Source organism: Chiloscyllium plagiosum, unplaced genomic scaffold (assembly GCF_037043375.1).
Source record: "Chiloscyllium plagiosum isolate Xiang-an unplaced genomic scaffold, Cpla_swu_hap1 HiC_scaffold_16, whole genome shotgun sequence".
NCBI lineage: Eukaryota > Metazoa > Chordata > Chondrichthyes > Orectolobiformes > Hemiscylliidae > Chiloscyllium > Chiloscyllium plagiosum.
Genome location: NW_028270154.1, coordinates 24368688 through 24395861, shown reverse-complemented (window position 1 = coordinate 24395861; position 27174 = coordinate 24368688). Strand labels below are relative to the sequence as shown.

General features: G+C 40.0%; 1 protein-coding gene across 17 annotated transcripts in view; it reads right to left on the bottom strand.

Moving 5' to 3' along the window:
• The window catches only part of LOC122556528 (teneurin-2-like), a 2772576-nt gene that overhangs the window by 709607 nt on the left and 2035795 nt on the right, over window positions 1-27174 (bottom strand). For 16 of the 17 annotated variants that reach the window (XM_087995212.1, XM_087995211.1, XM_087995218.1 and 13 more), the window contains one exon: window positions 13348-13617. The exons of the other annotated variant lie outside the window; for it this stretch is intronic. In XM_087995212.1, the coding sequence (XP_087851338.1) occupies window positions 13348-13617 (270 nt within the window). The remainder of the gene's footprint in view (window positions 1-13347; window positions 13618-27174) is intronic. 17 annotated transcript variants of the gene reach the window in all.

Below are 27174 nucleotides of genomic sequence, written 5' to 3'. Positions count from 1 at the left end.
ATGGAGTTGGAGGGAGAAATGATGCACTCCACTCCCTGAATCTCCTGTTTATTTTTTTTTACTTTTTTTTCTTTTCTTTTTTCTTTTTTTTTTCCACCACCAGGAAGATAGGAAAACACCCGGGTGGCCAGTGACAAGCACTGCCCTTCCTCTGAATTATAATTTTTTTTTTCTTTTTTTTCTTTTTTTTTAACCCCCACACTACCGGCTAAGTGCGGTAGTGCTTATTTCCCCCACCTAATCTCCTGTTTATATCTATCAGCCAGGGTTCTCTGATTGGCCCAAGTAAACAACCCCAATCAAGAATCTCATAGTCAATGCAATCCACCTGGCTCCAGTCCCAATCACTATACTTACTAGTTCTATAATAATATAATTCTATAACAATAGAAGCTCAGCACTATCCACAATAAAGCAGCTCACCTGATCAGCTTTTCAAGTCCCATTCAGTAACTTGAAAATTAATTTCCACCACAGCAAAGTGCACTATGTACAAGTTGTACAGCAGCAACTCACAAAGGTTCCTTTAACAATATCTTCCAAACCTGTGACCTCTACTACATAGAAGGACAAGAACAGCAAATGCATTGGAATCTACCATGCACAAGTCCCCAACCAAGCTACACATCACCTGACTTGGAATTATATCATTGTTCCTTCACTGTCACAGGACCGAAGTCCTGGAACTCCATCCCCTGTCACACTGTGGTTATCTCTTGCACCAGATGACTGCAGTTATTTGAAAAGTTGGGTCACTGTCAACTTACAGTCATAACGTCATACAGTACAGAAAAGGCCCTTCAGCCCATTAAGTCTGTATTGAGTTTTCTACACTAATTGGTCCATTGCCTTGACTTATGACATTTCAAGAGCTCATCCATGTACATTTTTAAAGATTATGAATTTTCCTGCCTCTCCTGCCCACTCAGGCAATGCATTCCAAATTCCCACCACACCCTGGATGAAAAAAAAAGATTTCCTGAAATCATCGCTGCCTTTCATTTTAAAATTATGCCCCCCTTATTATTGACAACTTCACAAAGGTAAATAGCAGGTGGCAAAAATGCTGACATAGCCAGCAACACCCACAATCCGTGAAAGAATCAAAAAAGAAAGAAAGGCGCCATCACCGTAAGAAGTGTAGTAGTTCATGCAGAAGAAATACTATCACCTGGTAAATGAAACTGTGGAGGGGCAATCAAGAATACACTGACAACAGGGTGGCATAGTGGCTCAGTGGTTAGCACTGCTGCCTCACAGCGCCAGGGTCCCGGGTTCATTCTAGCCCTGGGCAACTGTCTGTGTGGAGTTTGCACATTCTCCCCGTGTCTACGTGCGTTTCCTCTGGGTGCTCTGGTTTCCTCCCACAGTCCAAAGATGTGCAGGTCAGGTGAATTGGCCATGCTAAATTGCCCATAGTGTTAGGTGCATTAGTCAGAGGGAAATGGGTCTGGGTGGGTTACTCTTCAGAGGGTCGGTGTGTACTTGTTGGGCCGAAGGGCCTGTTTCCTCACTGTAGGGAATCTAATAACATCATCCAAATCTTGTTAGCATATTTTAAAACAATCTCCTGCATTTTTCATTCATAATGATTTGGTTTTGCTTTTTAGTGGGTTCGCTCCGCTCAGAATTTCAATACCCTATTTCATTAGGTCCCATGTGACATTTTCGTTGAGATGCCATTTGTATGTAGGATTTCACCTGAAGCATTCATAAGAAAAAAATGGCTGCTGAGAATTATTACAGGTTTTGATCTCTTTCAACTACAAAAAATGTTCAAAGAGCCCTTGACACCTTCCACTTCATTTTTTTTTCAATTAAGTGCTTATTGATTTCTAGGAAAAATAACCAGGGCTAAATCTGAAAAAAAAATGAAATACAAATACAGTGCACAGATAAAGTCAACATCACAACATATCTTAACTTACTTTTGCATTTTGTGCATTTTCTATGGGTATATGTTGCTTCAAAGATGACTGTGGAATCCCATGTCTTCATCTCAATGGGACAATAAGATCATAAGAAACAGGAACAGAAATAAGGCGTCTGTCCTTTGATCTTGCTCTGCCATTTAATAGAATAATAGCTGATCCAGCATTCCTCATGTTCACCTTTCTGCCCTTTTCTTGTAACCTTTGATTCCCCTACTGATTTACCATCTATCTATCTCAGCCTTCAATATCTACAAGGACACGGCCCCCACAGCTGTCATGAGGTGTTACAAAAACTCCCAACCCTTTGAGAAAAGAAACCAAAAGAGAAAATGCTGGAAAATCTCAGCAGGTCTGGCAGCATCTGTAAGGAGAGAAAAAAGCTGACGTTTCAAGTCTAACTGACCCTTTGTCATAGCTTTGACAAAGGGTCAGTTAGACTTGAAATAACAGCTCTTTTCTCTCCTTACAGATGCTGCCCAGACCTGCTGAGATTTTCCAGCATTTTCTCTTTTGATTTCAGATTCCAGCATCCGCAGTAATTTGCTTTTATCCTTTGAGAAAAGAAGTTCCTCCTCATCTCAGTATTAAATTGCACGCCTCCCCTCACTCTATTCCAAGCCTAGACTCTCCTATGAGGGGAAACATCCTGTCAGCATTTACCCTGACAAATGTTTTAAGAATCCCATCTGTTTCAACCTGTCATTCTTCTAAACTCCAATGAGAACATCTATTCCATACATTGTAGCCTGCTTCCATATCCTATCACTCTGTTTTTTTAAGTTGCTCATTGCCCAGAGAATCTTCCAGTTTGTAACCACTGCCTCAAGTAATATTGTGAATTCTTCTCAAGTTACCAAAACGCCATATTGTCTCAATCATCAAGAGCAGAATTATTCCCCACAGGAATGAATAGCTTGCACTCAATTTACAGACTTAAGTGAAAAAGCCAACTGTTCAACTAGGATTGCGAAAGTCAATCAATCCCATTTTAAAGAATCACAGGCTGAACATTGGCATGTTTGCAGGAAATGATTAAAATATAAATTTTCATCAATGATGGTGTTTGATCATTTTCATGCAGATCTCTCTGAAGCTGGATAAATTGTCTTCTGTAAATAGAGTCATAGGGATGTACAGCAAGGAAACAGACCCTTCGGTCCAACTCGTCCATGTTGACCAGATATCCCAACCCAACCTATTCCCACCTGCTAGCACCCAGCCCATAACCCTCCAAACCCTTCCTATTCATATACCCATCTAAATGCCTTTTAAATGTTGCAATTGTACCAGCCTCCACCACTTCCTCTGGCAGCTCATTCCATACACATACCACCCTCTGCGTAAAAAAGTTGTCCCTTAGGTCTCTTTTATTCTTTCCCCTCCACCCTAAACCTTTGCCCTCTCATTCTGGTTCCCCAACCCCAGGGAAAAGACTTTGTCTATTTGTCCTATCCATACCCCTCATAATTTAAAAAACCTCTATAAGGTCACCTCTTTGCCTCCGACACTCCAGGGAAAACAGCTCCAGCCAGTTCAGCCTCTCCTTATAGCTCAATTCCTCCAACCCTGGCAACATCCTTGTAAATCTTTTCTGAACCCTTTCAAGTTTCACAACATCGTTCCGATAGGAAGGAGACCAGAATTGCACGCAATGTTCCAAAAGTGGCCTAACCAACGTCCTGTACAGCCAACATGACCTCCCAACTCCTGTACTCAATACTCTGACCAATAAAGGAAAGCATAGCAAACGCTTTCTTCACTATCCTATCTACCTATGACTCCACTTTCAAGGAGCTATGAACCTGTACTCCAATGTCTCTTTGTTCAGCAACACTCCCCAGGACGTTATCATTAAGTGTATAAGTCCTGCTAAGATTTGCTTTCCCAAAATGCAGCATCTCGCATTTATCTGATTTGTTTAAAATATTTGAACTCTGTAGGGATTAAACTTTTCCAAATTTAATTTATAATGCCATATACTTGCAATTCTACCCAACAGTTTATGGGATTGAGCCCCTACTTAATTTAGCCCCTACTGAACTAGAAACTTGTTCTTGCAGAGTGCCAAAACCTACAACTTAGGTGTTTACCCGATCTGTCTGTCTCTGGACACATCTGTAAATTTAGGTGAATATAACATATATACAAAATATTACTCCCTATCTGTGTTGAGTTAATGAGGAATTTTCAACGAAAGGTGTTGTTGCTGAACTAACAACAGTGAAATGTAAAACAGATGATGCCATGCTGACTTGTGTGCAGACTTTTATCACCCCCTGTGCAGCACTGTGCTATGCGTGCCTCAGTTATTATTTTTTGTGTCTGTGCTGTATCGCTTTCTCTGGCCAGGCTGTGCAGCATTGCATTTACGTGTTGGCCTTCAGAAAGAGCTTATGTAAATATCTTTTCAAGCTGGTTAAGATATTCTGTAGCAGTGCCTTTCATACATTTTATGTTGGAATAGTGGACAGAGAGCTGATTAAAGCGCAACTCCTTTCATGCAGCATAAACCATGCTGAAATCTTTCATTATGACCATCAGCAGATAAATGGTGATGGAACTACTGAGCCATGCAAACTAATTGTATTGTACAAATGTGAGAACAAAATTGAAATCAACAGCCGCAAAATGCTTTGCATGAGACATTTAAAATACAATTTTAAAACCAATTTAACTGATGACATCACATAAATGTGGTTTTATGAAAATTATTGTTCACAGAACTATTCTTGCCTTGTGTTTTCAAACTGATCTCAACATAAACCAAGTGATAAGTTCCTGCAATCTCTAAGGCATAGCCCTCTTGCAAATCTAATGCTGTATAAAGAGTAAAGAGTAAACATGGTGCTACCTTGGTCCAGCCCTGAGAGCGTAATGCCATTTTACTTCATGGATATTTAGCCACAAATATTCATCTATAGGAACATACATTACAAACATACAAATTACAAGAAGAAGTAGATCATTTGGCCCCTTGAGCCTGCAATGTCACTGAATATTTTATGGATGATCTGATTACAGACTCAGCCCCACATTCCCATCTACCCGTGATAACCTTTGGCTCCATTGTTAGTCAAGAATCCATCGACCTTCACCTTAAAACTACTCAATGAACCCACCTTCACTGCTCACTGTGGAAAAGACTTTCAAAGACTCACATGCTTTATCTCCACCTTAAATGGGGGTCTCCTTATTTTTGAACTGTGTCCTGCAGTTCTATTTTCTCCCTTCATGGAAAGTATCCTTTTAGCATCCACCCTGTCATGTCCCTGCAGGATCTTATATGTACTTAAAAGATCACCTCTTATTTTCCTAACTTATGACAGATACAGGTGCAACCTTTCCCCTTAAGATAACAAAGTTATCGGTTGAATGAAACTTCTCTGAACCGATTATTGCACATTTTTATCCTTTCTTAAATAAGGAGGTCAAAACTGTACACTAAACTCTAGCCAACACTGTATGCAGCTGTAGCTAAACACCTTATGTTTATTCCCCTTGCAAAATGATGTAACTCTATTTGTCTACCTCACCACTAGCTGTACTTGTATGAATCAGACAACAGCCTTGTATGAATCATATACAGCCATGACACGTGTTTCGTTAATGCAAATTCGCTACAACATGATTGATGAATTGGGGACACTGTTTTTAAAGCGCAAACTTCTAAAATGTGTATTGGTTAAAATGCAATTCCGGACCCATTCGTTTCAATGGTGTCGCCTTAAGCATTTTCTTATAGCACGGGATTACATGAGAATGGAACTACCTTGTTGTAGCAGATACCAAGATGCCTCTTTAACTCTACAATCCCTTTTACATTGAAACAGTATCCACATTTTCTGTTCATCCTGCCAAAGTGGACAAATTCACAATCTTCTAAATTATACTCCATCCGCCAAATGTTTACTTCTCACTTTACCTACCTTTGATGCCTTATATCCTCTTTATAACTTTGTTTCCTACTTATCTTTGAGTCATCAGCAAAGTTAGCACTACACATTTGGTCCCTTCTTTCAAGTTACTAATTTAGTTATGAACAGTTGAGGCTCCAGTACTGATCCCTGTGGCACTCCACTTCCTGCATCTTATCAACTAGGAAATGACACATTCTTTTCCACTCTCTGTTTCCTGTTAGCTAAGTAATCCTCTATGCATGTTAATATGTTACCATCTACAGTATAAGCTCTTACTTTGCATTGTAACTTCTGGGGGCTGCACCTTGTCAAATGCTTTCTGGAAATGTATGTATAGCACATCTATAAGTTCTGATTTAGTTTGTTTTGTTAACAGAATAAATCTTAAGGAATTCAAACCCAGACTTTTCTGAACAATGTGTCTCTCAGCACGCAATTTGTTACCATTAACACTGTATTGAAAATGTTTGAATATGAAAAATATTCAATAGAAAGGAACAGAATTCTTAAATCCTTTTGCCATAGGAGTAGGTGTAGACCATTCAGCACTTTGAACCTCTTCCACTTCCAATTAAATCATGTCTGACGTGTTCCTCAAATCCATTTATTTACTTCTGATCTAAGTCTCCTGAGACCCATATTTCGATCACAGTCTTGAAAATTACAATTGATTCAGCTTTCACGGCCTTTTGCAGTCAAGACTTACACCTCTCCACCTCTGCTTGGAGTGAAAAGGTACTTTGTGATCTCAATCTTAAATTCCATAGTTCTGACTTTAAGACCATGTTCTGGATTCTCGCAGAAGCATGTTCTCTGTTTATACACGGCATGCTCTGAAACATTTTTTTTTAGAATTCTTATTTACAATGACATTCAAAGTACGTCATTAAAACAGTTCACAATTGCTTGACATCAATGCTATACAAATGCAAGTCTTTTGATCTTTCTGAAATTGTAAAAGCTGGAATGTAACTTTTACAATTCTGCTCTGTACTAGACAGAATCATAGAACAGAGCAGCAAGCTCCAAAATCTTATATGTTCCCTTTCTAATGGAGAAATTTCTATATTTCCACTGGAACTGATCTTTTTTTGAGAACTACTCTTGTACACAAAGTATTTCTCTTGGGTTTGCAGTTCTATGCCTGCTACTTTATTTTGCAACTTGGTAAGTGCTTCAAACACACAGTAATTGCTTTGATTCAGGGCCAAGAACACAGAGAGACCTACCAAATGGCACGCAAACTGCTTAGATCTCCTTGATCCCTTTTGCAGATCATAAAACATGAGGACAGACTTGACACAGACTTATTTAGATGTCTTTTGTGAACCAAAAAGCTAGGGAATAGACAAGAACATGGAACTGCTGATTACAAGTTATAAAATACTATACAAAACCTATCATGTTCTCATTGATCTTTCATAATCAAAGACATATCATTGCAACACTCCCTCAGTATCACACTGGACAGTCAATGTAGGGTTTGTGTTGAAATCTCTGGAGCCAGGCTTGAAACCACATCTAGGTGAGTTTCTTAATACATGGTATTCAAAATTCTTGGGTCCAATTAAACCACTTACTTAATATTTGAATCTTACACCAAGCATCATCAATTTGGCACCACAAGTTTTAAGGACATGACATTCAATTGCAAGAGAATTATATTAAGGTAACATCTCTAAAGAAGGAAACACACTTTTAAAGACATCCTATATTGCACAGATGGCATTTTGATAAATTATAGTGTGGTAGGCTTGTCTATTTATTTTACATAAACTACTATGTTATCATCTTATATTACAGATAATTTAGGATCAACAGATCAATTGGGTCACATTGATTTCTCTTGTAGGGTAACTTGACATTTATTGAAACTGATGAGCTGGAGGAACATACCCCATAAACACTGCATTTCATATGGACGCATAAAGACAAACCCACTGTATCACTGTAGCATCTGATCCTTTCATGACATTCAGCCATACTGAATCAAATACATATTATGTGAGAATTGTAATACATAGACTAGATTTTGTTCTTCCGAAATATCAGCTCAAAGAGTAATGAGTTATGTTTCAATTAATTTAGAAAAATGTAATTATTATTGGTTTATTTTAGTTACAAATGGATGCTTGAAATGATGACAGAGTTATGATTCTATTTGAATTAACTGTATTAAACTAACCTTTCCATTGTGTCCCCTTCACTTGGCATTGAATCATGTGATATTTTACTATTGTTATCAGCATTGCCTCATTGTGCAACAATTAGCACTGTCACCCACTGCATTTCTTAAAAGAATCTGATAAAGCATCTTCCCTTTTCTTTGAAAGAAAATTTTCAGTTTAAGACCCAAAGGTACTTCATGGGACATTCAGTTCAAAGCAACTCATCATCCAGACTTGGAAATATAATGCTGTTTCTACAGTGCCTCTGAATCAAAATCTTAGAACTCCCTCCATAATGGCATTGTGGGTCCACCGACAACAAATGGAATGCAGCATCTGAAGAAGGCGGCTACCACTACCTACTCAACAGTAATTAGGGATGGGCAATAAATGCTGGCGTAGCCAACCATCCCTCATGAATAAATACAAAAATATTCATTCTCAAGCTGTGGTCATCTCATTTCTTGCTGCTGAATGGAGTTTGAGACTGATAGGATTATGAACTGCAAGATTGTACTAAACATTTACAAACAATGAGCACAAGGCTAAGGGGCATATTGGTATAGGCAGGTCTTGGTATCGAGATTGATATGGCTCATGTATAATTAGTAGTGCAAGGCCAAGCAGTAAAATTCAAGGTCAATAAAGCAGTGAGACCTCGGGTCCAATTGGCAGATATGCACTAAGTATTTACTGGTGGAATAATTGGGCTGTCCATCAACATGTATGTTGTCATGAATGGTCCAATGATAAAATGCTTGCGAGTATAAGACAAGCCAGGAATGTGCACGCTGTTATTATGGAGCTGGGCACACTGTCATTGATAAGACTACGTGAAGAAGCATAGATTGAAACAGATAATATTGACCTGCAAGGCAGAGATTGTTACTGACATTGCCAGACTGTGAAACAAGCTGAGTAACAAGATATAGACAGGGACAGAGAATTATGAGGCACATAGTCCAATTGTGAAAGTTTGTTCTTTTAGTGTGTCATTACAACAATATTTCTTGACAGCAGCACCATCAGTCAGGCATGCAAAATATTTGGTATAGTTTGTAATATGAAAAAAAACTCTCATGATAAGAAAGAACAAAGGACCATGTTCATTTAAAAAGAAAATGAAACAGCATTGGAGCTCAGTACAAGCAAATCCATCCAATTATAAATCCCTGGCTTTCATTTATCATTATTTGCAATTTCTTTTGTGCATAACTTCTGACACCTAAGAGACCACTTTCAATTGCCTGGCACAGTATTGGATAATATTTCCACCAGAATTCAAATAGGGATTTGCTTCCGAAAACACATTTTCATCTTACTAGACTAACAAGATCTTATGAGACTGCAAGAATAATATCTGTTGCTGAAGTGTATCAGAATAGGTTCAGCAGCATGAGCATCAAGGGTTAAGACCTGCATTTCGATTGTGATAGAAAGCTTCCCCCACTGACAAAGACAAACTTATATTTGGACAAACATAATCCTGCTCGTACTGAGCCATTCATTGCCACAGTGGGAGACTCACATTCGCACTTATAAACCTTCCTTCCAGGAGATATGTATGCAGCTTTTTTTTTTCCTCGGGGCAACATTAATGGTGTCCCATTTACACTGAGGCAATCATGTCCCATTTCACAACGAGAAAATCACATTCCTCTCCCTCTATTTGTAATGAGCCTACCAGCCACTTGTGGTCAGAAGTTTGTCGTCCCCTGGAATTTTCACGAAGACAGATAATTCTGTACCAACAACCAATACAGCCGAATGAAACAGAGGCAGAGGCAGACAAATCCCTATTCACATTCAGATTTGAAGGTAAAATATATTGATGTATTGCACAATTATTTATTGTTGCATGGCTGGACATCTAAAGATACTTATAATACTAGCAAAGGTTTGCATGTTAGCCAAGTGAATAGTGACGTCTAATTAAAAGTTTTGCTCCATCACATTATTGGTACAGCAAAAGCTGCAGAAGAATGATTAGGAACAACTGTAGACAGAGTCATGGTTTTCCCCTTGGAGTCAGGAAAGAGGAGTCAAATATGATTTTGTGTCAGAAACTCACTGACCTACCTCAGAATTAAACCTTAAATTTCATGGAGACAGGTTTCCTGTCCTATTAAAGCTAATGTAATCAGGAATGGAGGTATGTTTCAATCACCTAGGTCAGCCATCACCAAAGCTGCTGGTTTTGCTGTACTATATGCACCTAAGATGGCATGGGGAACTCAAGACCTAGATTCATGAGGAGAGGAAGGATGTCTTTTCCTGGAAGGGCAAGTGGAAGCCACATTATCATGCAAATAGGGACACTTTTCTGTTCAGTGTCATCTCCTACTGCCTCTAGTTTGTCCTTCTCTCTCACTTCCTGCCCGTACCCCAGTGATCTGTCCTTTGCCTCACTGCCTTCAAGGTCTCTGTCTTTCTGGTGGGCCTAGTAATTTGTGCCTAGTGTTGTTCAGCTTTCTGTCACCTGGGTGAAGCACTGGTGTGTAATTCCTGTGAGCTACTGTATAGATCCACATGTATGAGAGCACAAATATCTGTGACTACCCAGCTGGAGACTCACAGGCTCCTTCTAGTTCTATCATTCACATCTGACTGCTGATCTTGTGTTTCCAGTAATGCACCTTTCTCCTTTGTGAACCTAGATCTTCAATCTAGTCTGGACTCTTGAGGCCCAATGCTTTGTCTTTCATGTGCAAGCTGATTTTCTTTATCCCTACAGCCTGAATCACTGAGGCTGCAACACCTAGCTCCAGCTTCAGACTTCCTGATGCTTAGGTAGAGTCTAGGTGGTTGTGCCCACTGCCTGTAATGCCTACGTGAAGCCAAGAAGATGATGATGACCTAAGTTGGCAACATTCTTTATTTCAGTTCCTCCACTGACCTTTGACAGGCTGCCACAATGATGCCTATGTGATTTAAACATTGAAAAGCATTTTCATTTCCCTTTTTTCAATTCTTTCTGATTTGCCACAGGCATAGTGCTCACATTCATGTAGTTGGTCCGACACAGACAATGGCTTAAACTCTGTTTCTGTCCTGAAACAATTAAAAATGTAAGAAACCTATAGTGAGCTTAATTGGCTTTACATTAGGTGTGGGCAAGTTTGGAGAATTGTGCAGCATCCTCTCACCATCCCACAACCACCACCACTGGAAGTTAGGGGAGAACAGAACATTAGTAGGACATCTGACCACATAAGTGAGCTTTTCACTTTTCTTGTCCACTTATTTTATATCTGCATGATGGGGCTAAGAAACTCCAACCTCAAAACGGATGGCCAGTGGAATGCATTTTAACTTAAAAGTCAGTTCACAAGCTGACTCCATGAAGACATAATCTCCCCAATCATATTTGCTGATCCAGCTTCATCCTTGTCATTTGATTCAATACATTTCTACAAAATAATATTTAATTATTCCAAATTGAAAGGGCTTTTGCCCAAATACATAAAGAGAAATAATTTCTACAGTGAAGTGGATCAATGGCCAAAGGAAACATATAAGATTTTGAGGAAAATCTATTTCACCCTCCAATTAATGACGATCTGGAATGAACTGTCTGAGTGGAAAGTGGAAGCTGATTCAATAGAACTTCCAAAAATACATTGGATATACACTTAACAATGAAATATTTACAAGGCTACGAGGAAAGAACAAAGCAATGGGGACTAATCAATAACTCTCTCAGAAAGTTGGTCCAGGCAAGATGTATCCTTCTTTTGTGCTGTATGAATCTCGGAAATAAAAACACACCTGTGGCTTGTTCATACCCATTCGTCCTACATTTGTTTGATCTATATGATCCATATTAATGTCTGAGGCAGCTATGCTGTTTAAAAGAATCGTCAGATAGCCAGGCAAACCTCAGCAAGCTCAACTAACAACAGAAATTTTTTATCAATGTTGACTTAAATCCTATATTAAAGATTTACATTCATATCAAAGGCTTTAAACATTGATCTTGTTCCCAGTTCTGCTATATCACATCAGAGTGTTGTAAAACATTATTATTGCACATGCCTCCCAATATATGATAAAAAGGATGGGTAAAGAGCCTCGAACCCATCAACCAAGCTCTAGTATCTCTTCACAGTTAAGTAGCAACTTTAGTTTTATTGATAGAAACATGCTGTTCATTCAGGAATCTTGTCAAGTTGCTGTCAAAATATTACGATATAACTACACCCATTGTATGTTTCAATTGTATTTTTTACACAGAAGCCAGTAATTCTCTGAACATAAATTCTTTATGCTATCTTGGCCAGCTCTTTGACTAACATATAGTATTTTCTATGTGTGACATGCAATCTTACTGTTTTTATCTACCTTTAATGACCTACCCACTATACCCAGTCCAATCCTTTTATGTGCCAAAAATCTCAATGATATCCCAAGCAGCCCTACTCCTTGAATACTATCATTACAAATGCAATCTACTCCTGCAATTTTTCCACAAAGTCAACATCAGCACGTCCAAGGGCTAAAACGGAATACATATACACAGAAGAAAACACTCAACACAAAGAAGTGACCAGCCAAATGTTAAAAGAGGCAACCGTCAATAATTAAATCATAATCAAATGCTGCTTTAATGATTAGCTTCCCCTACAGCAAATAGAAAATACTTAGGTGTTAGCATATAAATCAGCCATATGTTGTGCTAATACATTCACAAGTAGAAGCAGGAAACCTGCTGGCGAAGTAAAACCTGGTACTTTTATTGCAGTTCAAACACTTTTTACTGTTGTCATATAAAGAGGTTCCGTTATAAAATGAAAGGGTCAAAATGCGGCCCTCTAATAAAAGTATAGCAATATGACCTTACTACTTGATAGTTCAGTTAGTAAAGTTGCTCAAAGTCAGTGAGTCGATGGCACAAGAGTTTAACATTGTTCACCAAGTGGTGTACTACACCAGTCAATCTGCACTGGCTATGTTTTATGTATTCTTGGAAATTATGAGGAATACTAAAATATATGAGTTATTTAGTTCAAACCTCTAGCCACTTAAACTGGATTTTGAGCCATGACAAGACACTAGTTTCATGGCTTTATCATATATGTTCATTATCGCATTCTGCCACTCCCTAAACTTCATTAGGACCTAAACCAGGAAATAAGAATATGCCTTCTAAGGTATCAGGGACAAAAGCCCTTCTGGAAGTCTGTATAGAATGGAATTCTTTGCAAACTTATCCTCTTTACCCTGCCACTGCAGTAAAAACAGTCAAAACTATAATGAACAGCAACTTCCCATTTCAATGTGGTGGCAAGACTGAAAGCTGTGCTTTTACCAGCTCTTAAATGCACATACCTGCTTCCTCATCAGAATCCTTTTCGTTCTCTGAATCAGTCAATGTGAGGGCTGAATTCTCTCGACTGGACAGCCCTGAGCTTCGTCTGGATTTGATGCCCCTCCCCCATAACCTAATAGCATGCTCTGGAGAAATGGCACCTTCTGTGTCAGAGTCAGCGTCGCTGAGGGAATATCCACGATGGAGGAGCCCCATGTCTGGACAATAAGCAGTGCTGCGGTGAGGGGAGGGCTCACAGATTCCCAGTTCTGTCAGTGTGAAATTGGCTCCTGCACATAAACAAAAGAAGGATACACATCACGCACTCCCTATTTACTGAGACAGTGCAATCATACTCTAGAGTATTAGATATTAGTGAGCAGTGAGAAGGAACTCAGTCAGTTCCAGCCTGAGCTCTTTATCTCATTCCTAATAAAATCCCATAATAACCTGAAAACCATAACTGCGAGCAGTGAATTTGTATTAAGAAAGAAAATATAAACTTTCAGAAATTATTTGCACTTGTACACTCATCTTCTCATACCTCTTGATTTATCCACAGCTGTAATCCCTTCTTATTTATCTTACACTTACCAAACATTTCCCATTAAAATATATCTCACACGCTTCACTATAGCATTCTCTGAAACATCCAACACTCCTCATTATAACTCTCTTGGAAATCTACATTTTTCACTATGACACTTCAATAAGGACAAAATATTGTGGATACTGGAAACATGAAACAAACACAATGAGTGCTGGAGAAACTCAGCAGGTCTGCCAGCATCAGTGGACAGAGAATGTTTTTAGTCCCGTATGAACTGTTCCTCAGAACTGAAATTCTGAAGAAGATTCATACAGTCATAGCACAGAAAACGGCCCTTCAACCCATCATATCTGTACCAGTCACAAACAGATACCTAACTACCCTAATCCCATTTTCCAGCACTTGGCCCACAGCCTTGTATGCCTTGGCGTCGCAAGTGCACATCTAAACACTTCTTAAATGTTGAAGGTTTCTGCCTCCACCACCCTTACAGTGAGTTCCAGATTCCCACCACTCTTTGGGTGAAAAAGCATTTCCTCACATCTGCTCTAAACCGTTCGCCCCTTACCTTAAATCTATGCCCCTGGTATTGATCTCTCCACAAAAGGCAAACATGTTTTTTTGTCTATGATGTCTATACCCCTTTTAGTTTGATACATCTTGATCATGTCCTCTCTCAGTCTCCTCTGGTCCAAGAAAAACAATGTCAGTCTATCCAATTTAACTTCATAATTGAAACTCTCCAGCACAGGCAATATTCTTAAATCTCTTGTGCAGAGTGCAGTCACATTCCCCTTTTTGTATGGGGTCCAGAACTACACGTCACTTTAGTTGTGGTCTAACCAACGTTTCAGACAGTTCTACCCTAACCTCCTTACTCTTAACCTTTGTGCCTCAGCTAAGTATACTATATAGGTTCTTAACCACTTCATCTGTGGTTAACCACTTAACCTGTGCTGTTACCTTTAGGAGCCAATGGATGTGCACACCAATGTCTCTCTAATTCTTGGTGCTTTCCAGGATCCAACCACTTGTTATGTATTTCCTTACATTGTTTGTCTTGCCCAAGTGCATCACTTCATACTTATCTGGATTGAATTCTGTTTGCCACTTATTTGCCCAGCTGACCAAACAATCTATATCCTCATGAAATCTAAGGCCAATCTCTTCGTGATTTACCACTCCTTCAATTTTTGTATCATCTGTGATCTTGCTGACCAACTTTTCTACATTAAAGTCTAAATCATTCTTACCTACCACAGGCAGCAAGAGACCCAGCATGAATACTTAAAGAACTCCACTGGGCACAAATTTCCAGTGACCGTCTCCTTTCTGCCACTCAGCTAAATCTGGAACCAATTTTCCAATTTCCTTGGGTCCCATGGGCTCTTGTTATCAGTCTCTCATGTAATCTATAACTGAATGAATTGCCCTTATCTATAGATCTTGTTACCTCTTTGAAAAATTCAATCAACGTGGTCAGACATGACTTCCCTTTAGCAAAACCATGCTGACATTTATGATTAATCCTTGCCTCTCCAAGTGCAGATTAATTCTATCCCTCAGAATTACTCCCAATAATTTCCCCACCACTGAGATTAGACAGTCTGGCTTGTAGTTTCCTGGTTTATCCCTTGCTGCCTTCTTTAGTAATGGTAACACATCGGCTTCCCTCTAGTACTCTGGCAACTCCCCTATGGCTAGAGAGGAATTGAAAATGATTGCCAGCACCCCTGCAGTTTCTCCCTTGCCTTACTCAACAGCCTGGTTTACATTTCATCTGGCCCTAGATACTTATCTACTTTTCAGCCTGCCAGACTATTCTGAAACTCCTCTCTGTCAGTACTTTAAGTATACCACAGTCCTTCTCCTGGTTTTCTGTATCCACATCATTACTCTCATTAGTGAACACTGACACAAAGTATTCATTTTGAATACTGAACTCAAACAATGAACTTTGTTTCCCTCACCACAGATGCTGCCAGACCTGCTGAGCTTCTCAGGCATTCTCTCAATATGATACTGTCCTACCCTGCAATCCTAACTGGGTATGTCATAACACATCACTACAGTTGCCTGTTCTTTGTAAGACACTGATATACCTTCATAAAACTGTAGTTAGGCCACAACTTGAGTACTGCACCTACACTTTAGGAAGTATATGATTGGTCAGAGCATTACTATGGGGAATGCAACAGAAATTGGCAGTGTCCACAACCCTTTCTTCAACAAGGAAGTCTTTTTGCCTCAACATAACAGGGTCCCGAGTGTGTTTTTTTTTAAATGAACCAGTTCGGATATCTTATGACACACTTACAGAGCCAAAACACCTAAGGTAGGACTTGAACCTGAAAATTCTGGCCCAAAGTTAGGGAAACTACCACTTACATCACAAAACCTTCACAATGTCTTTGCCATTTTTTAAACTGACAATCGTTTGTTTGTCGAGAAACATGATAACTATTGCACCACAGAAATTTTGGTGTGTGTGAATATATGCAGCCACTAGAACACCATATGAACATAAGATACAGAAGCACGATTAGGCCATTCAACCCATCGAGTTTGCTCGAACATTTGATCATGGCTGATATATTACTCAACCCCATTCTCCTGCCTTCAACCATTATCCATTTACTCATCAACAATCCAAATATCTCTTTCTTAAATACACTCAATGATTTGGTCTCCACAGCCTTGTGTGGCAATGAGTTCCACAGATTCACCACTCTCCGGCTGGAGAAATCCTTTCTCATGTCAGTTATAAAGGGTTGTCCCTTCATTCTGAGGTTACGCCTTTGGGCCCTAGTCTCTCCGACTCGTAGAAACATCGTCTCCATATCTACTCTATCCTGGCATCTTAGTATTTTGTAAGTTTCAATCAGATCTCCCCTCATCCTTTTAATCTCCATTGAGTGACGACTCAGAGTCTTCAACTCCTCCTTATATGACAAGCTCTTCATCCCTAGGATCATTCGTGTAAAACTCCTCTGGATCCCCTTCAATGCCAATATATCCTTCCTTAGATGCGGGCCCAAAAAAGGCTCAGAATATTCCAATTGTGGTCCCTCTCAAAATGAATGCTATCATTGTATTTGTCCTTCTAAGTGCCAAATGGATCTACACGTCAACTTTAAAAAAATCCTAAACTAGAAACCTCAAGTTCTTTGTGCTTCTGATTCCAAAGCTTTTCTTCATTTCAGGAAATAGTCCATGCTTCTATTCATCTTACCAAAATGCATAACCTCACACTTTCCCACATTGTATTCAATCTGACATTTCTTTACCCACTCTCCGAACTTATCCAAATTCTTTTGCCGCCTGCCCGCTTCCTCAACACCACCTGTGCCTCCCCCTATCTTTGTGTCATTTGCAATCTTAGCAACAATGCCTCAGTTCCTTTATCCAGATCATTCATGTAATAACATGGGTAATGGAACTCTACTAGTCTCCAGATGTAATCCTGAAAAAAATACCCATTTATGCCTGCTGTCTGCCTTCTGCTAGTCATCAGGAAAGGCTTTCTGATGAAGGGCTCCGGCCTGAAACATCGATTCTCCTGCTCCTTGGATATTGCCTGACTTGCTGTGCTTTTCCAGCAACACACTCTCCACTCTAATCTACAGCATCTGTAGAGCTCACGGTCTCCTTCTGTCAGTCAGCCAATTCTCTATCCATGCCAGTATCTTGCCCCTAACACCATGCGTCTTTATCTTATTTAACAGCCTCCTGTGCGGTGCCTTGTTAAAGTCCTTCAGGAAATCCAAATTGATCACTAATATACTGGCAGCGAGATTTGGTAGAGCTGCTCGGGAGGATTTATACTAGTAAGGAGGGGGTGGGACCCAGGGAGATACTGAGGAAAGAGATCAATCTGAGACTGGTACAGTTGAGAAAAGACGTCAGTCAAACAGTCAGGGTAGGCAGGAACAAAGCAGAGAACAAGGTAGGACTGATAAATTAAACTGCATTTATTTCAATGCAAGGGGCCTAACAGGGAAGGCAGATGAACTCAGGCCATGGTTCGGAACATGGGAATAGGATATTATAGCAATTACAGAAATGTAGCTCAGGGATGGACAGCACTGGCAGCTTAATGTTCCAGGATACAAATGCTATAGGAAGGATAGAAAGGGAGGCGAGAGAGGAGAGGGGGGAGTGGCATTTTTGATAAGGAATAGCATTACATCTGCACTTAGGGAGGATTTTCTCAGAAATACATCCAGGGAAGTTATTTGCATGGAACCGAGAAATTAGATTCGGGATGATCGCCTTATTGGGATTGTATTATAGACCCCCTAATAGTCAGCGGGAAATTGAGAAACAAATTTCTAAGGAGGTGTCAGTTTCTGTTAGAATAATAGGGTGGTTATGGTAGGGATTTTAATTTTCCAAATATAGACTGGGACTGCTATATTTGGAAAGTGCTTAGATGGAGAGGAATTTGTTAAGAGTGTACAAGAAAGTTTTCTGAGTCAGTTTGTGGATGCACCTACTAGAGAAGGTAGAAATTGAATTGAATTGAATTGAATTTATTGTCACGTGTACTGAGGCACAGTGAAAAGCTTTGTCCCAGTGAAAATTTGACCTACTCTTGGGAAAAAAGGCAGGACAGGTGACTGAGGTGTCAGTGGGGAAGCATTTTGGAGCCAGCGATCATAATTCCAATGGTGCTAAAATAGTGATGGTAAAGGATAGACCAAATCTAAGAGTTGAAGTTCTAAATTGGAAGAAGACTAATTTTGATGGTATTAGGCAATAACTTTCAAAAGCTGACTGGGAGCAGATGCTAGCAGGTGAAGCGACGGGTGGAAAATGGGAAGCCTTCAGAAATGAGATAACGACAGTATATTCCTGTTAGGGTGAAAGGAAAGATTGGGAGATGTAGGGAATGCTGGATAACTAGAAAAATTGAGGGTTCGGTTAAGAAGAAGAAGGAAGCATATGCCAGGTATAGACAGGAGAGATTGAGTGAAGCTTTAGAAGAGTATAAAAGTAGTGGGAGTATATTTAAGAGGGAAATCAGGAGGGCATGAGATAGCTTTGGCAAATACCATTAAGGAGAATCCAAAGGCCTTTTTATAAATACATTAAGGACAAAAGGGTAACTAGTGAAAGAATAGGGCCCCTCAAAGATCAGCAAGGTGGCCTTTGTGTGGTGCCGCAGGAGGTGGGGGAGATGCATCAGTGTTTACTGTGAAAAAGGACATGGAAGATATCTTGAAAAAATGTCCATATTACAGGGAAGGAAGTGCTGGATGTCTTGAAATGCATAAAGGTGGATAAAACTCCAGGATCTGTACCCCAGAACTCTGTGGGAAGTGAGGGAAGTGATTGCTGGGCCCCTTGCTGAGACATTTGTATCATTGATAGTCACAGGTGAGGTGCCAGAAACCGGAGGTTGGCGAACATGGTACCATTATATAAGAGGGTGGTAAGAACAAGCCAGGGAACTATAGACTAGTGAGCCTGATATCAGTGGTGGGCAAGTTGTTGGAGGGAATCCTGAGGGACAGGATTTATATGTATTTGGAAAGGTAAGGACTGATTGGGATAGTCAACATGGCTTTCTGCATGGGAAATCATATCTCATGAACTTGAGTGAGTTTGTGAAGATTGATGAGGGTAGAGCACTGAACGTGATCTATAGGTCTTCAGTAAGGTGTTCGACAAGGTTCCCCGTGGGAGACTAATTAACAAGGTTAGATCTCACGGAATACAGGGAGAACTAGCCGTTTGGAAGCAGAACTGGCTCAAAGGTAGAAGATAGAGGGTGGTGGTGGAGGGTTGTTTTTCAGAGTAGAGGCCTGTGACCAGTGGAGTGCCACAAGGATTGGTGTTGGGTCCGCTACTTTTTGTCATTTATATGAATGGGGTGGATATGAACATCAGAGATACAGTTAGTAAGTTTGCAAATGACACCAAAATTGGAGGTGTAGTGGACAGCAAAGAAAGTTATCTCAGATTATAATGGGATCTTGATCAGATGGGCCAGTGTGCTGAGAAGTGGCAGATGGAGTTTAATTTAGATAAATGTGAGATGCTGCATTTTGGGAAAGCAAATCTTAGCAGGACTTATACACTTAATGGTAAGGTCCTCGGGAGTGTTGCTGAACAAAGAGACCTTGGAGTGCTGGTTCATAGCTCCTTGAAAGTGGAGTCACAGGTAGATAGGATAGTGAAGGTGGTGTTTTGTTTGCTTTCCTTTATTGGTCAGAGTATTGAGTATAGGATTTGGGAGGTCATTTTGCGGCTGTACAGGACATTGGTTAGGCCATTTTTGGAATATTGCATGCAATTCTGGTCTCCTTCCTATTGGAAAGATGTTGTGAAACTTGAAAGGGTTCAGAAAAGATTTACAAGGATGTTGCCAGGGTTGGAGGATTTGAGCTATATCGAGGTTTACAAAATAATGAGGGGAATGGATAGGGTAAATCAGAACTAGAGGGCATAGGTTTAAGGTGACAAGGAAGGATATAAAAGAGAGCTAAGGGACAACCTTTTCACTCAGAGGGTGGTACGTGTATGGAATGAGCTGCCAGAGGAAGTGGTGGAGGCTGGTACAATTGCAACATTTTAAAGCCATCTGGATGGGTATATGAATAGGCAGGGTTTAGAGGTATATGGGCCAAGTGCTGGCAAATGGGATAGATTAGGTTGCGATATCTGGTCGGCATAGACGAGTTGGATCAAAAGGTCTGTTTCCGTGTTGTACACTTCTGACTCCATGGCTCTATGACATTCACTGTTTGACCTCCCTTTGATGAAACCGTGCTCACTCATGGCCTATTTTACCATGTATTTCCAAGTATTCTGCAATCTCATCCTTAATAATGGGCTAAGACACTGCCCTTTCTGGAGCACATTGGCAGCTCACAGTCCATGTTTTGGAGAGAGTCCATGAGAGTCTTTGAGATGGCTGTTGCAAGTAGCTATCCTGATTAATACATCTTATCTATAATACTCCCATTGTCTGTGAGGAAAGACTGGCACTATTAAAGTTGTGGCATGCATTTTTCAAATAAAATACTTTTTTAGAAACAATCCTTTCCAAATGGAAATGCCAATGCAGAGGAAAGACTTTCATAGTTCTATAAGCATGCCAGTATGCTTACGCTGGTGAACTTGGTTAAAGTTACTCCCCTCATTCTTCAAATAGCTGTCAGTGAATATTTATTTAGCAATGACCAATCTGCTGTCAAATTTGCACAAATATCACCAGCAGCAGCGAACAAGTGGGCTTTGTCCCAAGGTACTTGCAGTTGTGAAGCAAAAGGTATTTATCGAGTTAAATTATCTGCCAGTAGCATTGAGACAACTTATTCATAAATCCATGTTTGCCATCCCATTCAGCTCTGCTGTCCAGTCCAGCTTGGTCTGTTTGACTGATCAATTTGGAATATTAATATGCGATCAAGGCACATGGCTGAACTCCTGTTTTGATCAGGACAGGACTCAGTGGTTTCTGAGGTTTTAAAATATATTTTAAATGTTCCACATGGTGTCCAGTACTCCCTCCATTTGATTTTAACAATGCTTTGCAAACTGTCATTGGAAGTTATCAACTGATTAACATCACCCTGCAGCTGATTGACATGAAATGCTCACAGTAGCATTACAGCCTGCTGTGATACAGCAGTCACTACAATGTTATGGCCAGATTCCAGATTCCCCGAGGTAGTGCACCTGTAGGTTCACCAAATATATATTCAGTTTAATGATGGTCGTTATTTCAGTATTTGCAAGATTACAGATACTTATAGATAAGGAAAACCATTGGGCCAATCTGAATACACATATCATTAATAACCTTGTTAATGTCCAGAATTTCAATCCAATTATTGACCAATCTTCCCATGAAGTTGAATCACATGATGTCAACTCCAAAGCTTTTGTTTTCCAGTTAGGATGCTTGTTCTAATTTTGTTGAAAATTGAAGTTTGTATTGTCTTTTTCATTATATGTTTAAAACCTCCTGCTTTTGTAAGAACAGTCATTTTTCCTTTCACCTCAGATCTCTGATACAGAAATCGGTTTGTGCAGTCCCTCCAGCATTCACAAGCATCTCCTTTGTATCTTGGTGATCAGAACAGGATATAGACATCAAGGTATGAACTGACCAACTTATAAGTGTTACAAACTCTCCTTCTGAGTGATCTTGAATCCCTGATTATATTGTTGGAGAAAAACTTAAATTTTTAAACTCTAAGGGTTAATGATATTTCCATACTAAAGTAGAAAGCAAGTTTTTATCTTTGAATGAAATGAATCAAAAGCAGCTTAAAATCTCATGTCCATAGGCATTTGTGTAACCAGGAGACAATGTTAATGAAAACATTCTAAGAATGGCTTAGAAGGAGAAGGAGACAGTGCAGGACAGACACTGATATAAGAAGAGATAGCAACATCAGGCAAGAATGATTGTTTATACTGAGTTGGGTTAAGGTGACCTTAGCATATTAACCTGTAATACAGAAGGTACATCTGTTTTATTTGTTGTGTACTGAAATGGATTTTAATGTGGATAATGGTATAAGATACTCAACTTTTCTGTATAGTTTGGAGTTTTCAGTGTAATAACTGAGGCATATCTCTCCTTGCATTGCTCAAATAAAATGATCGTAAAATCCCTCACTCTGTCTCCAGCAGTTGATCATGAAATAAAATTAAGACAACAGCTGTTGTCATGTACAGGATACTCACCTTAAACTATTGGAGCAGCACTACAAAATTGGTGAATACATTTCATTTACCAACTATAATTAGCGTGGTAAACTGACATGAGACAATTCAGTTGGGTAACAAATAATCTGGAGGGCGACTGAGTATAGGAAACGTTAGAAAAGGATAGATTGCTAGCAAGAGCTCTTGTTGATAGAATTGGCACAGAAATTAGAGTGAGCTCAATTCGTACTGAACCAATCTTTGCAGAGCTGAACAGGGAATTTTGCAGGTGGCATCCATGCTCAGTATGAAACATAAAAAATGCAGGCAGGAGAGATGAATGAGAAAAATGCTGTAAACATTGATTGAAGGTCAGAGGGTTCTATCACCGGATTTATAGCAGAACAAGAGTCCAAACTGACTAAGAGGATGCTGAAGGATGTGTGGGACCTGCAGGGAGCGTCAGGAGAACAAAAAATGATAGCGGTCAGAAGAAGAATAGAGAATAGAAGGGAGAAATGATCATTAGCAGTTTAAACAGCACCATGCCCATAATTAATAAAGTACAAGTTGATCACAAATCCTTTGGTTTGTATACAAGTATATTAGCACAACAGATTGATGGTTATAACAAAACAGTACTCAGTGGTTGCTGGAATCTGAAATACAAACAGAAAATGCTGGAAGTGCCCAGCTGGACAGGCTGCATCTGTGGAGATAAACAGAGATTTTCATCATCAGAGCTGATGAAATGTCATCACCCTGAAACATTAACTCTGTTTCTCTCTTTACCGATACTGCTAGTCCTGTTCAGTGTTTTTAGCATTTTCTACTTTAGCTCGATGTTATATTGGTTTTGTTGATTTTGTTGAACATGGGAACAACTAAGATGCCTTGACCTCTTCCAGCCACATCCTCAGGTACTCCAACATTGTTCGACACATACACATGCTGCTCGGCATTCATTTGTACGTGCTAATAATACCTTCAGTGTTGCAGAGCTGTGAGGTCACTGAAAGCTTTTAGCTGAAAGCCAAAATATGTTCTGATCTCAGAATTTGAGACCAGAAAATATTAACATATCTTCAGAATGCAGCAATATTTAATATTGGATCATAGGTTTTGCATTGATTTTGTCTAATTAATAGGTCAAATAAAAGTCATTATGTTTTCAACAGTAAAGTTGTACTCTATGCTATTACTGAAAGGAACATACTTAGGATTGATTGAACAGAAAACTGATTGCATAGCTGTCCATCTCGGCACAAAGTGTATGACAAAATGAAGCATCATTGCAAGTCTCAGCTGCTATTGTTTTTAATCTATTTGTGTTTCCCTCTCCCCCACAGTTTACCAGATGCTCCTTCATGGAGTCTTGTTTCTAAGGTCTGCTACTTGCATGCCCGGTATATATTCCCAGCTGTCTCTCTTGCCCATGCCATTTCTTGAAACCAGCTGCAATATTCCTTGTTATTTTTTGAGCTGCAGCTAACTTTGACGTTGTTTATATTGTCTAGATTGTCCCTTTCTGGTCTTTTTCCAGATCCAGCTACCTTTTTGAGGCTATTGCACATCTCTATTCATGACCAGTATGTTCTTCTATCTGCCCGTTCTCCCTCCAGCCAACCTTTTCCTAGCATTCCACTCTTTTGCAGGTGGTCTCAGCCATGCCAACTGTCATGCTGGCACCTGGGTCTCTGTAGCTGTCATTTCAGCTTATTATTCACCCCCATTGGTAGATCTATGATTCTGTGGTTGCTCCAGTGCTGTTCTGCATCTCCATATGATGAGCCCTCAACATACTGTGTCTTGCCATCTATACTGTTTCATGCATATGGTTGTGGAGATATGTTGTGGCGATAGAGTTCCATTTTTCAGAAGAAAAATCATTAAAGTTATCATACTGCTAGAGAGTCATCATTCAGTTAATTCAGTTGTCCTATTACCAACAACAGTTACCTGAATTTACACAGCACCTTTTGACATTCTAAAATGTTGCATTGTGGTTTATTGAATATGGTGAAATTCTGTAGTTTTATCCATTTCTTTTGTACTGGGTATGGTAGTATTCTCTGTGAAATTTGTTGTAACCATTCTCCAGCTGAGGTTCCTCAGTTTGATATACGTCCAGATGGGATACTTCAAACCTTTAAGGTGCCCAGTGAGGAGGTGTGAGTTAACTCTCTTGACTATTCATCTGCTCCCTCGCTGGTTGCAATTACACTAATTTTAAAAGCCTTTGAAGGTGCCTTTCTCCTAGATCCAAATCAATTCATGTTTTAAAAGGAGCCAGTTTAACCAAGATTTTTTGAAATAACAAAAAAAGTAAATTTATTAAATACTAAACATGAGAAGGAAGAGTAACACAACAAACACACACACAAGAGTTAAGTTGAAAAAGACAAAATTTAAAACTAATTTAGTCTCTGAATTGTTTGTGAAGACAAGATACTGGTAATTTTGACACTGGTAGTTGTCTGTTTGATTTCTAAACACTTGCCTTTGTAAGTTGATTGAGAGGCTTCTCTTCTAATAACTTTCAACATTGGCTGCCTGGCATTACTTGATGGGGAATGGATTTTTTCCATTTTGTTTGATCTGCTGTGCAGGGGTGTTTAACTGGCTGTTCTTAGCATTGTGGTGCTCACAGCACATTAGTACATCTAGTAGAATGTCAGGCCAGTAACATACAAACACCAGAGTTGTTGTCTGTTTATTACTCTTGTTTTTGTATATTTCTAGAAGGTCAAACTCAAATAAGTTGCAAGAGGTAACTTCCTGCTAACTGTGGGGAGACAGTCAGGTCCTCCTTATCTCTTGCTGTTTACATCTGTTTGAGATTTCTCTGACATTCTACAGGTGCAACATTCCTTGAGTCCCACACAAGTCTTTGCCAGTGACTGAAATTATAACTGCAATCATTTTTGGCAAAGGCAGACTTCTTTTAGAAAGCAAATCTTGGAGTTAAAAGTTAATGGTGTCCATGATTCTTCAGGTGATTTTGGATATCTGTTCAGCATCGGATGAGTTCAACTGAAGGGTCTGTTTCCATGCTGCACATCTCCACGACATGATGACAAATGCTGAGTATGCTCTGAATGTTACAAGATTTAGAACACAGAACATAAAAGAGTACAGCACAGTACTGGCCCTTTGGCCCACGATGTTGTGCTGAGCATTTATCTTAATCTAACATCAACCTAACCTACACACCCTTCAATTTATCTTTGTTAATATACTTGTCCAGTAATTACTTAAATGTCCCTAATGTCTCTGACACTACGACCACTGCTGGCAGTGCATTCCACGCACCCACCACTCTCAGCTAAAGAACCTACCTCTGACATCTCCCCCATACCTTCCTCCAATCACCTTAAAATTATGACCCCTCATGACAGCCATTTCTCCCCTGGGGAATAGTCTCTAGTTATCTACTCTATCTATGCCTCTCTGTATACCTCTATCAAGTCATCTTTCTTTTTCTTTCCAGTGTGAAAAGCCCTAGCTCACTCAACCTCTCTTCATAAGACAAGCCCGCTAATCCAGGCAGCATCCGGTAAATCTCCTCTGCACCCTCTCTAAAGCATCTACATCCTTCCTATAATGAGGCAACCAGAACTTGACACAATATTCCAAGTGTGGTCTAACCAGGGTTTTCTAGAGCAACAGCAAAACCTCATGGATCTTAAACACAATCCCCCAGGTAATGAAAGCCAAAACACCATGGGCGGCACGGTGGCACAGTGGTTAGCACTGCTGCCTCACAGCGCCAGAGACCCGGGTTCAATTCCCGGGTTCAGGCGACTGACTGTGTGGAGTTTGCACATTCTCCCCGTGTCTGCGTGGGTTTCCTCCGGGTGCTCCGGTTTCCTCCCACATCACAAAGATGTGCAGGGTCAGGTGAATTGGCCATACTAAATTGCCCGTAGTGTTAGGTAAAGGGTAAATGTAGGGGTATGGGTGGGTTTCGCTTCGGCGGGTCGGTGTGGACTTGTTGGGCCGAAGGGCCTGTTTCTACACTGTAATCTAATCTAATCTAAACCATACGCCACCTTAACAATGCTATCAACTTGGGTGGCAACTTTGAGGGATCTATGTACATGGACCCCAAGATCCCACTGTCCCTCCACACTGCCAAGAGTCCTGTCTTTAACCTTGTATTCGGCCTTCAAATTTGACATTCCAAAAAGAATCCCTTCGATGTATCCAGGTTGAACTTCATCTGCCACTTCTCAGCCCAGCTCTGCATCTGTCAATGTCTTGTTGTAGCCTGCAACAGCCCTCGACACTATTGACACCACTGACCTTTGTGTCATCGGCAAACTTACTAACCCATCCTTCCATTTCTTCATCCAAGTCATTTATAAAAACTACAAACAGCAGAGGTCCAAGAACAGATCCCTGTGGGACACCACTGGTCACCGATCTTCAGACGGAATACTTTCCACTCGCTATCTTCTTTCAGCCGACCAATTCTGTATCCGAACAGCCAAATTTCCCTGTATCCCATGCCTCCTTGCTTTCTGAAGAGCCTATCTTGGGGAACCATATCAAATGCCTTATTGAAATCCAAAAAAAACACATCCACAGCTTGGCCTTCATCAACTTCTCTTGTCACATCCTCAAAGAATTC